The sequence below is a fragment of the Pseudophryne corroboree genome, chromosome 4, assembly GCF_028390025.1.
Source record: "Pseudophryne corroboree isolate aPseCor3 chromosome 4, aPseCor3.hap2, whole genome shotgun sequence".
Lineage (NCBI taxonomy): Eukaryota > Metazoa > Chordata > Amphibia > Anura > Myobatrachidae > Pseudophryne > Pseudophryne corroboree.
Window position 1 is genome coordinate 404,940,108 of NC_086447.1, and position 12,808 is coordinate 404,952,915.

Sequence of the window (12,808 nt, forward strand, 5' to 3'; positions counted from 1 at the left end):
TGATAGCGTTAGGCAGGGGGAGGCAGTAGTTGACATTGAGAGGCAGAGGGTGACAAAGGAAAGGCAAGGGGAGGCAGAGGGTAACAGCATAATACAGGGGAAGCAGAGGGTGACAGATGTGGGTAGTGGGTGACAGGGAGAGACAGTGGGTGAAAGGGATACAAGCACAATGTCCTGTGTTGTGTGAAATACAGGGGGCAGGTACCTTGGTCAGGGCAGGAACACAGAGTTCTCTGGTTTGTCCATGACAAGGGCCCTCGCCCATTGTGCTTTACTCAGTTTGGCACTTGGCATTCAGTTTGGCACATTGGCAATGTCAGTAACAGGGCCTGATTAAGGGTTCCAGCTGCCCTAGGCTAATACAGAAGTGGCAGCCATAAACACCCACCCAGGGTCCCATAATAATAAAGTGTGATGGCCCTCTCAGAGTCCTGGAGTGGAATGCCTACTGCGCATTTCAGATTCTCTGTCATGGTGCAGCAGCATAAGCAGGGTGGAGTGAGGATTGGCCAGATATGAAATACGCTGCAACTCAGGCACTGCACTGCAGACTGTCTGCAGCAGTGAGTGGGTGATTAGCACAGACAATTACGGTACTGGTGTTAGGCATAGCTGCACTGTCGCAGGATTGCACAATAAAAAAAAAAAAACCTAATTAATCTATTGTGCTGGCGCTGCACCCCCCCCCCCCCCCCCAGGACTCAACACTCCAGGCTGCAGCCTGATCAGCCTATTGGTTGATATGGCCCTGGCCAGTAACACTGGTTGTGGGCCTTTAATTCACAGACAGCAGTGAATCAGAAAAAATATACAGCTGTCTGTTAATTAGAGGCATTAGGTGTCTGTGATCAACAGCGCTGTTAGGTGGCAGGACTCCTCTATCAGTCCAGCACTTACAAGATCAGCCCTACCTATCTAAGGTAACCTGCAGGTCCCTCAAGCAGTGAGGCCCACCCTGCGTATTCTACGTTGCTCAAAATATTCTGCAGCAGGGAGGGGGGGGGGTAGGAGATAACTAATTTCTGATCTGGTCAGCAGTGGGCCCCTTAGTCCTCAGGGACCCCAGTGTAACGCTCCTGCTGCACCAATGTTAGTGCCTCCTCTGCTCTCTCCTGTACCTTGTTAAAACCCTTGATATATTTGAAAGTTTCTATCATGTCCCCCCTTCCATTCTCTGCTCCAAACTATACATGTTAAGATCTTTTAGTCTTTCCAAGTAAAGTTTTGTGATGCAGGTCATGCACCATTGTAGTTGCCCTTCTTTGCACAAGGCCAACTAAAATGCCTAGAATCTTATGGGGCATTCCGAGTTGATCGCACGTTAGCTAGTTTTAGCAGCCGTGCAAATCCTATGCTGCCGCTCACTGGGAGTGTATTTTAGCTTAGCAGAAGTGCGAACGGTTGTATCGCAGAGCGCCTGCAAACATTTTTTGTGTAGTTTCAGAGTAGCTCAAAACCTACTCAGCGCTTGCGTTCACTTCAGACTATTCAGTTCCGGATTTGATGTCACAAACCCGCCCAGCGTTCACCCAGCCACGCCTGCGTTTTTCCTGGCACGCCTGCGTTTTCTGCACACTCCCTGAAAACGGTCAGTTGCCACCCAGAAACGCCCACTTCCTGTCAATCACTCTGCGGCAAGCAGTGCCACTGAAATGCATCGCGAGACCCTGTGCAAAACTGCATCGTTCGTTGTGCCCGTACATTGCGCGTGCGCATTGCACCGCATATGCATGCGCAGAACTGCCGTTTTTTAGCCTGATCTCTGCGCTGCAAACAAATTCAGCTAGCAATCAACTCGGAATGACCCCCCTTAATTCATTGCTATGGGCAACATCTCTACTTCTAAAAACATTCACTTTAGTAAATGCAGAAGTGTCCACTTACATCTAGCCTCCTTCATGTTAAACAGCCCTTCTAGTCATGCCATGCTGTGGCGTGACTTGTAAGCGCGAGCGTCTTTTCGTGTGATTTTTTTTCCATTAACATGCATCTAATTTGCAAAACGAAGTGACCAGCATGCACAAGCAGCTTTTGCTGCAATGCTAGCTAGACGCATATTCAGCAAAAAGACGCCCAGTGCTAATGGAGTTACAGGGGACTTGTCAGCTCACTCACGACAGGCATTTGCCGCTGCGTGACTTATTGAGGCAAGAAGTACAGTATGAGGACACATCTGTATACCCCTTAGAGTGAATGATAATAATCCTGAATTTGCCCCTTAATTGAATTTCAGCTTGGTACTGTGTGTATATAATAACTGCAGATATTTTGTGTTGTCTGTCAAAATAGTGTTGGTTTGATAATATGTGATGAAACCCTGAAGTGTCAGCTATAAAAGTCACTGCTTTCCATGATGCTTGTTCCCCTTTCAGTTGATGGCCTATGGCAGGAGTGGAGCTCTTGGAGCCAATGCTCAGTGACCTGTTCTAATGGCACACAGAAAAGACAAAGAGAGTGTACGCCAGCATCCCATGGTGGATCTGACTGTAAAGGGCCTTATAGTGAAACAAGAGAGTGTCATAATCAGGATTGCACAGGTAACTATTTGGACACCATATAATCCATTATATGATTTTGGAGAAATCTGTAAACCCCTTTGTATTATATCATGTCATTTGTATTGGCATAAAGAGGATAACACTGTGAAAAGTTATCAATTTAATGGTTTCCTATAGATCACATGCTCTTGTGTTTTTATAGTGAGACTGATACTATCAATTTTAATATGTGAAACATTTTGATATTAATAAAATGGTGCAAAGTAAGTACAACATAGAAAGCAGACTGTAACAAATATTAAACTATATCAATAAAGGTACAGTATTTATTTAGTACCAAAACAGATGTAAGTTCTTCCTTCATCTTTTTGCAATTATTTTATTAAATGAGACATCCTCTGGTGATTAACGTTTGTAAGCTATTATTTTAGTCTGCCCGAACATTATCTTTTACATGAACAGCATGCATTCTTTATGGTGTTGTCATATATCTGTTTACATAATTATACAGGATATAACCCCATTTTGCAGGTCATTATGAGGGTAATTAACTATGCTCCTGGTGTTAACATGCATTTTATAATCAGGAAACTAAATTGGCAGAGATTAAACAAAAAATATCATTTTGTGAGTGACATCACCATTACATTTGACCTTTATGCAACCTGTTTTTATCTGACCTGAGTATAAATAATTACAACATGTATATTTCCCCTTCTTAGGTTTACAAAGCTTATTAAAAGTCAGCTAGGTTGGACTCCAGAGATTTGTCTTTGCTAATAATTAGTAAGATCCCCAGAACTGCTGTTCCCCTTTGGCTATCAATAGCTGCTAGTGCTATTGTTCAAATTAGCACATGCATTTCTCAGTACTGTAGTCTTATCAAAGGTCGTACCGCATTAACTGGATAACATAAAATTGCCATCTTATAATGCAGTAAGTTGAATTCTGCATTATTTCACATACTCTAACAATGTATAGATGGTTAAATTAAATATTACTAATAAAATGACACATGTACATTATACATCAATAAGCACATTATATTATAAAGATTATGTAGATTAATGTGAAATGTATGCTTTCTTGAAGTTCAGTAGCATAGTTTCAATTTTATTGTGTAAAAGTGTGAAATTATATTAAAAAGTTTATAAGGGAATATCAGGGAAATTTTGCATTGCTACATTTTAATTGATCATTAAGTATTGACTTATTGTAATACTGCATGTGAAGGTATTTTCATCTAGACCTCCTTAAGTGATTTGCTGTTAAACTGCAGCTTGGGTCAATTTGGGATAAACCATGACACTTGGTAAAAATCTAATAATCCATCACTGATTTAGATAAATCATTTCATCATTTTATTACATTTTTAATTTTAAACCATGGATCTGTCCTTACATGTCCATTGTAGGACAATGCATCTTAGAAGAAAATGCATGGCCTTCATTTTTTCAAGAAAATATATTTTGACAGGCAGCCAATTCTGCGATGCTTTGTTAGGTTTTATCTCTTTTGTTTATCATTTAGTTATAGTACTAATGGTTATTATAAAAGACATCAAATCCATTAAAGCAGATAACACACATATTTTGGTTGTTCAAAGTCTAGAAAAATGTTGTAGCCACAGTATGATGCTTTTCTACATTTGCAGAAATAATTATATTGCAGCCAACTGCATCAAGGCAATTTGAGCAGTATAATGTTTGCTTTCTTTTAAAATCTTACTATTCTTCTTTTAGTCCATCTCACACTAAGCTTACTTATTACTTTCCACATATATTCATCAAGTCATTTACTGTATAAACCATTTTTCCATATATGTCAGTGATGAGATATATAATAATATCATCAACCAGTTGGATGGTAGCAGTAAAGGAGATAGTTTAACAGAAAATATGCTAGGTCGGAAATATGAGATTTTAGCCCTGAAGGAGAGCTAATACTGATTATGGATAAATAATGGATAAATGAATGCTAACTGAATACTGCAATCAAACACACATCACATGCTGTAAGACCATCCAGAGATACACAGGAGTTGTACTTACTGTCAGGGCCCCCATAGCAACATATTAAAAGGGCCCCTGTCCCAGTGCTTCTAGAGCAATTGTTAATTGTATGCCCCATAATAGTGCACTATTTCATTTTCTGAACCATAGTAGTGCTCTAGTTCATGTTGTATCACATTGTAGGGCTGCCAGTACAGATTATGCAACAAATTACCAACAATCACTTATGACATACAGTGACTCCACTTCATATTATGTCACATTACAGTGCTCCCAGTTCATATTATGACACACTTTAGTGCCTCCACTTCATATTATGCCACACTATAGTGCCTCCACTTCATATGTGACATATTACAATGCCCCACTTCATAATTTGTAACATTATAATGCCCTCCAGTTCATTTCATAGCACATTACAATAAGCAGGTCCAGGGCATAACAAGATATATTGTGGACCCCCAGGTAAAAGTTTGTATGGGCCCCTATGTATAACACAATGGTAAAAAAATTATTATAACACATACATTACAGAAACAGGGTAGGTAGGCCCCACTCAGCTCCAGGTCCCATAGCAGCTGCACCCTCTGCACCTATGGTAGCTACACCCATGTATATAACACATGTAATTGTGACAGGGAAGGTGGGCTCCTCTTTAGGCCCCACAGCAGCTGCACTCCCTGCACCTATGGTAGCTATGCCTTTGCTTACAGTATATTGTTTCTAATATTTTCATACACACAGCTAATGGTCAGTGGAACCAGTGGGGTCCGTGGAGTGGTTGTTCCAGATCATGTGATGGTGGTTGGGAGAAAAGATCAAGAAGTTGTCAAGGAGCCGCTATTACTGGTCAGCAATGTGAAGGATCTGGTGAAGATATTAGAAGATGCAGCGAGCACAGATGTCCTGGTGAGTACAATAGCCATCATATGTATTACTTCTTAGCTTTGATTAGCTACAATAATACAGAAGTGGAGTTAATTATGTTTTATATAAATGTAAATGCCATAATATATCTTTAAACTTTTTATTTGGAAATCATTGCTTATAATTGCTATCTTGTGTTTACTAGGGCAATTGTTATTATAAAAAACAAATATTTTATAATTCTATATCATTCTTGTTATTTGATATTAGATGTCACGTCAGACTTCCGAGACCAGCATAGAAGCTCTCACAATATGACCTTAGGGCTTTGTTAGGAACTCTTTGTGACTTCTAATTCCCTTGTACATATTTCATATTTTATGAAGATGGTAGTAATTTGTATGACTATGATTATACCTGTTTGTTAAGCTGCTATTGCTATTATTTGAATATACAGTAGTACTGTATTGGCTTTAAACTATTGAGGAAATAAATAGAAATCACAATTTCTGTAGAATTAGAATTATCCAAACATTGTGGTAAATGTACTAAGCAGTGATAAGAGCGGAGAAGTGAGCCAGTGGAGAAGCTGCCCATGGCAACCAATCAGCATTGAAGTAACGTTTATAATTTGCATACTATAAAATTATACAGAGGAGCTGATTGGTTGTCATGAGCAACTTCTCCACTGGCTCACTACTCCACTCTTATCACTGCTTCATACATTTACCCCAATGTGACAAAACAATGGGGGAGGGATGAACATATGCTAAACTGCATAGTAAAATGAGAGATGTTTGATTACAGAATACAGTTTTCTGTCATGGAAGCTACTATATAACTCCAGGCATTCTACAGAGTAAGAAAATAAAGGACACTCATTATAACTAGAGGATTTATGGGCAATTTGAGGAAATATTTCTACATCAAAAGGGTAGTGAATATGTGGAATAGGCACCCAACAGAAGTGGTGGAGGTTAATATAGTGTGTGTGATGTTTATAAGATTATCTTAAATCTATGTGTATGGTGAGTAATGGATAAATGGTTATTTTAAATGTGAAAAACTAGGGTTTTTAGGATTAAAAAATTAGTAAACGTTAAATCCAAAAGGTTTTCATCTTCTGCCAAATCCAACATTTCCTACAGTATGTTGATTATTTTAAATGCAGTATTACTCATGTTGGTGATTATATACAGATTATTTGAAAGGACACAGGGCCTGATTCATGTTCGTAAGTAAAGCAAAATAGCAGGAAACTGGGTAAAACCAGATCTGGATTTAGACCTCATGGTGCCCTAGGCAAAATACCAGTTTGAGGCCCCCCTCCTTCAAATAATCCAGAGCAACATATTTACATTCCTGATTTCATCACAAAAGTACCTTGGCTCATGCGATGTGTCAATAATCGCTCAGTTTTATGAACATCGGTATTGTGTACAAATCTGAATCATGCCCTAGGTCTTTTTTGAAGTAGACTTGAAACCTGTGTCACATTTAAAGTAAACCAACTGCCCACATACAGTGAATGAAACCATTTAGTGTCTCCAAACATTGCTCATCTTATCAAAGAACATAACTTGACAACATTGTCAGTAGTCCCTAGTAAGTCGATAGGCTGCATTCTCTCAATTATTGGTTCAGGAATGTATTTCTTGGACTGGACAGGATCTAGGTGCATTAATGAGCATGTAAAGGAGACTGCATTTCCACCTGAAAACTGTATACTCTGGGTGGGCCAGAATCTATGCAAAGATATTTAGATCTGTAAATCCAGGACACATATCATGCCTACTGTAATCCTGACCCTAACTCATCCCTCACCCCAAACCTCACCCTAACCATAACCCCTAACCCTACTACCCTAACCGTGAACCCAATCTGCTAAACCAGGGGTGGCCAAATCAGTCCCCTAAATCTATCAACAGTTCATGTTTTCCAGACCACCTGTAGATCTGTAGAATGTGTCGGTTAAGGAATGAATGCACGACGTGTTTAAAAATGTGACAGTTAATAATGTCCTGCTATTTGGTCTGGAAAACATTTACTGTTGGTAGTTCTTGAGGACTGGTTCGGCCAGCCCTGCGCTAAACCCTACACAACCATAATACCCTATCCCTAACACCTAAGCTAACCCTAATACCCTAACCAGAGCCACTACACCAAATCTAATACCCTAACCTAACCCTAATACGCTAAACCATTACACCAACTCTAATACCCTATCCATAATGCCCTAACCCAAACCCCTAAATGAATCCTAATATCCTAACCCTACATTTTTCCCTCTTAGTACTATAAAAGTGGATGGCCCTCTCCCCATTACTCCATACATACAAAATACAATTCTGATCTGAAAAAGTGCTAGGGATTAGAAGGTCGCTGAGAGGTGGCATCTGCAATTGGGGTGTGGTGTGGACACAAAGAGCTGGTGATGTGGTGGGTTAGGGTCATGCACAGTAATGTGTGTCTGTGCCCTGCTTAGTACTTATGACATGTAACAATGGTGATGAGTCATCACCACAGACAATGGTGGGCTTATGTCTCCCGGGCTGTGTGGCACATGGCTTTCGTTTTAATTTTCACACTGCAAGTACTGGGTGCCTGCCTAATATAACAGTGACATTAGTGGGGTGCCAAGGTAATTTCAAAAGCTAGACACTGACTACCCAATTAAATAACCCTGCAATTGACACATGTCAGTTTAAGCATACAGGCTTACTTTTTTTAAAGTACACTATAGGATTTATTTTTCATGATAGGTGGGAAGTGGCCAGGACTGCCTTATATTACATGTATATTACAAGTACCTAACATGCACAATACAGACGTGACTCCGGGGTACGGGCGAGTCTGCGTGATGTTATGATGTCACACGGTAGTTGCGCAGTGCTACTTTGGGAACGATCTGGAGAGGCCAGATTTCTTTTTGGGGTCCATCCAAGAGCCCCTGGGGACCCATGTGACCCTAGGTGGGTGCCTAGGTTGCTTTGTGGGAAATCTGGGCCTGGGTAAAACCATGTTGCACTGCAGGTGGGGCAAAATGTAACTTTCAGAGAGATTTATGTTTGGGTGGGGTGTGTTCAAACTGAAATCTAAATTGCAGCGTAAAAATAAAGCTGTCTAACATTTGTGGGCTACATGCAAAAGCAGACAGTATTTACCCTGTGCAGAAAAATTATAAATGTATTTGCTCCCATTGAATTGCAACATGGGCCCTCATTCCGAGTTGATCGCTCGTTATTTTTCATCGCATCGCAGTGAAATTTCGCTTAGTGCGCATGCGCAATAGTCGCACTGCGACTGCGCCAAGTAACTTTGCTATGAAGATAGGATTTTTACTCACGGCATTTTCTTCGCTCCGGCGATCGTAGTGTGATTGACAGGAAATGGGTGTTACTGGGCGGAAACACGGCGTTTTAGGGGCGTGTGGATGAAAACGCTACCGTTTCCGGAAAAAACGCAGGAGTGGCCGGAGAAACGGGGGAGTGTCTGAGCGAACGCTGGGTGTGTTTCTGACGTCAATCCAGGAACGACAAGCACTGAACTGATCGCACAGGCAGAGTAAGTGTGGAGCTACTCTAAAACTGCTAAGTAGTTTTTGATCGCAATAATGCGAATACATTGGTCGCAATTTTAGGATGCTAAGATACACTCCCAGTAGGCGTAGGCTTAGCGTGTGTAACTCTGCTAAATTCGCCTTGCGACCGATCAACTCGGAATGAGGGCCGTGGTTTGTTCCAGATACAAAGTTACTTGCTTTTTTGCTTTACATATAAACATTAATCAGGTCCACTGTGCCATTTAACCATACATTGTTCACAGGGGTGGATCCAGAAAAAATAATGACAGGGGTGGGGGGGCACCATGATAGGTGACAGGGAGAATGTCAGTGGTACCAGTTGTATTTGCGTGCACTCCCAGAAAAGGGGAATGGCCTCACAAGGGGCATGGCCCCACAAGGTATGCTGTCCCCTGAACCATAGCCCTCATTTTAGTCACACTGGAAGAACCATACAAAACACAAGGCCATTACCCTTACCTGCTTTTGTCTCCTGGTCAATGACCGATCGTTCCAGGTGGCTGTTCCAAGTGATCAGGGCCTGTCTCCTCTCCACAGTCTGTGCATTATAGTCAGTTGTTACAATAAAATGTAGACAGCACAATAAAAAGAGATTTACACCTCACAACACCCCACCCACTTCAGTGTCCAGCTCGCAGCACTCTCCCTTCAATAACCACTGCAAAGTACAATGCCCTCCCCCCACCAGTCCCTTCAATATCCACAATACAGTACTCCCTTCACCATGGTGCCTTCAGTGTCCACTCCACTCCACAGCACACTCCTACCTTCCAGCACCTACAATGGCCAATGTAGAATATATATACATATATACATGGTCACATTTTTACAGTGCACTGTAAAGTATAGGCACTTCCTGCCCAACCACAGGCTGCACACTTTCTAACTAGACTAACTTGATATAGATCTGATAACTCACCACAGGCACTGCCAGACACACCACTTACTGTGGTTGTGAAACACTCAGACTGCCACTGTAGTGTACAGTTGTAATTAGGAGGAGAGAAGACTGGATGCTCCGTAGTATAGTAGCAGACTGCTGCTGCTCTCCTTTGGAAATAAAATGCCAGAAATTACAGGGAGGTTGGGGTGCATTGGCCCACGTGCCCACCCCCTGGATCCATCACTGATTGTTCATATTTTATTTTACAAATGTAAACTGTAATGCTTGTTTTCATTCAGTCAGAATGGTGGGAAATTTTCCAAATTGTTACTTTTCCTTTTGTCCGCTATTATTATTGTCACCAATGGAGTATGTGGCCTATGTGACATGTATATAAGGCTAGGGACTATATTTACAAAGCTCCAACTTTAATAAGCCACAGTGGCGTTGCTTTGTAAATATATCCCTGGTTCTAAATATCACCATCAGGCTGCATAATTTAATAATGGTTATGGCTCCTTTTTCTACAAATAATATTGTTTAATTATATTTACATTAACATTTCTACATTTAATGAGGTGACTAGGTTCATGTGATTTTGTTTCTCATGTTAAGTAGAAACAGTGAGATGTATTAAGCCCGGAGAAGTGATAAAGCAGTGGTAAGTGGAAGATGATAATGCACCAGCCAAGCAGCTCCTAACTGTCAATTTACATATTAAAGCTGATTAACTGGTGCATTATCACCTTACACTTATCACTGCTTTATCACTTCTCCAGGCTTAATACATCTGCCTCAATGATTGACAGACAACCTGATAGACAAGTACATACAGTAGATAGTACATAGAATATAAATCAGTTTAAATGAAATATAGTATGGAGTGTAACAACAAGTAACTTTGTACGTGGAATAAACCATGTTGCAATGCGAGGGGTGCATTTATTATTTGTGCATGTTGGGTAAATACTGGCTGCTTTTGCAAGTAGACCGGTAATGCTGGACAGCTTTATTTTTACATTTCAATTTAGATTTGAGTTTGGACATGCGCCTCTCATATCTAAATCTCGGCACATTTTAGATCTGACCCATCTGCAGTGCAGCATGGTTTTACCAAGGTACAAGTTACTTGCTCTTTTCTACTTTATTCCTCAGAATCAGCCTCATAGTCTCTTTGATCCACATGGATTTCTTTGCAGCCTCTGTAAGAGCCATATTTTCCACTTTGGTTGTGGACAAAGCTACTGTAGGTTGTTCACAGCTTGACAAGTTAATGGCTGCATCTGCCATTGTGCATAGATACTGTATACTGTCTAGGAACATTGACCCTCCTTATTGGGACACCAGTTGGCATCTCAAAATGTTTTTAAAAGTAAGCCCAACATTTTTTAGAATTTCAATCTTATCTGGTTCCTACTAGATATTGTAGTCAGGGGCATAGCGAGGGTGGAGCCAGAGAAGCTTAAGCTCCAGATGCCGCTGGGGACAGAAGGCGCTGGCTTACAGAGCTGGGAGCCCTGACTCAGGGTAGGAGGAGATGACTAAAAGAGAGAGAAGGGGTGTCCGCCACACTGCCTGCATGTTCCATATCACTGATTACAATGCAGAGAGTCAAGTGCAGTGCAGTGTGATGTGTTGTTAGGGAAGAGGGGAGGTTTGGAGGCTTGTCAGAAGAATCTTCCTGGCTGTCAGGTTCTGTATCTGCATTCAGTGATATGGAACATGCAGGCCACCCCTTCCCTTTCCTCATTCCTTTCGTCCTACCCACGGAGACCCAGCCTATCAATCATATAGAAGCTCTGCCCCTCCAGGCTAGAACAAGGATCTGCTGACCTATTCTTGATGAGAATTGATGTGTGTATACTGTGTGTATATGTGTGTATTTATGTGTATATGTTTATGGGGGTGATTCAGACCTGATAGCTGGGCTTCTAAGTTTGTTGTGCTGCGTTCAGATAGTCACGGCCCAAGGGGAGTGTATATTCGCCATGCAAGTGTACGACTGCATGTGTACACCGAGCTGCAAAAAATCCCTCAGTCAGCGAACAGCTGCAAATCTGTTTGCACCTCACTCACCATCAAATGTTTTTACCACTGTGTGCAGTCTGTGCGCAGCCAAGGACTTACTCCTACAGTGTGATGAGAACATGCTGATCAGGTCCGGAGGAGCTGATGTCCTGCATATGAGAGCTTACAGTCTATACATGAATAATTGACATTTCGCTCTATCTGTTCTTTTTTAGAAAGTAACTGAACTTTTTAATATTGGTAGTGCTGGTAGAACTTATTTGCATTATTTTAAGATATGTCTGTCTAGGGTTTGAAGACCTTATTCAGTGTTTATATCATACATGTCCATGTGTAGCCTGTATATTAGCCAATCAGATCATGAAAATGTTCACAGGCTAGCCAATTCAATCATCAGAATGTTCACAAGGTGCCTAAGAAGAGCATATTGATCCTGATGGAATCAATGACCTGTCCATTTATGTGACTCTGTTAGTGACATTGACAGTGTCAGTGTCATGATGTTAGCTGGAGAGAAAGCCAAGCAAGAACCACAGAATAAGGTAGTGGAAATAACATGGTAGAGATGTGAGCCTCCTGCCAAGGTTATGCAGTAAGATCGTGGCAGTAGATATTTCTATATTTGAAATTACAATTGTGCATCCAACTTGTTCTAGATATCTTCATTATATTCACATTGTATTCATGCAATTCATAGCAGAGGCTAAGAGGCTAGAACAAGGATCTGCTGACCTATTCTTGATGAGAATTGATGTGTGTATACTGTGTGTATATGTGTGTATTTATGTGTATATGTTTATGGGGGTGATTCAGACCTGATAGCTGGGCTTCTAAGTTTTTTGTGCTGCGTTCAGATAGTCACGGCCCAAGGGGAGTGTATATTCGCCATGCAAGTGTACGACAGCATGTGTACACCGAGCTGCAAAAAATCCCTCAG

The 12,808-nt window shown here is 41.1% G+C and overlaps 1 protein-coding gene across 5 annotated transcripts in view; it reads left to right on the forward strand.

Annotated features, from left to right (window-relative positions):
- ADGRB3 (adhesion G protein-coupled receptor B3) overlaps positions 1-12,808 on the forward strand; it is a 1,362,616-nt gene that overhangs the window by 460,918 nt on the left and 888,890 nt on the right. For all 5 annotated transcript variants that reach the window (XM_063916752.1, XM_063916755.1, XM_063916756.1 and 2 more), the window contains 2 exons: positions 2,373-2,537; positions 5,255-5,419. In XM_063916752.1, coding sequence (XP_063772822.1) covers positions 2,373-2,537; positions 5,255-5,419 — 330 coding nt within the window. The remainder of the gene's footprint in view (positions 1-2,372; positions 2,538-5,254; positions 5,420-12,808) is intronic.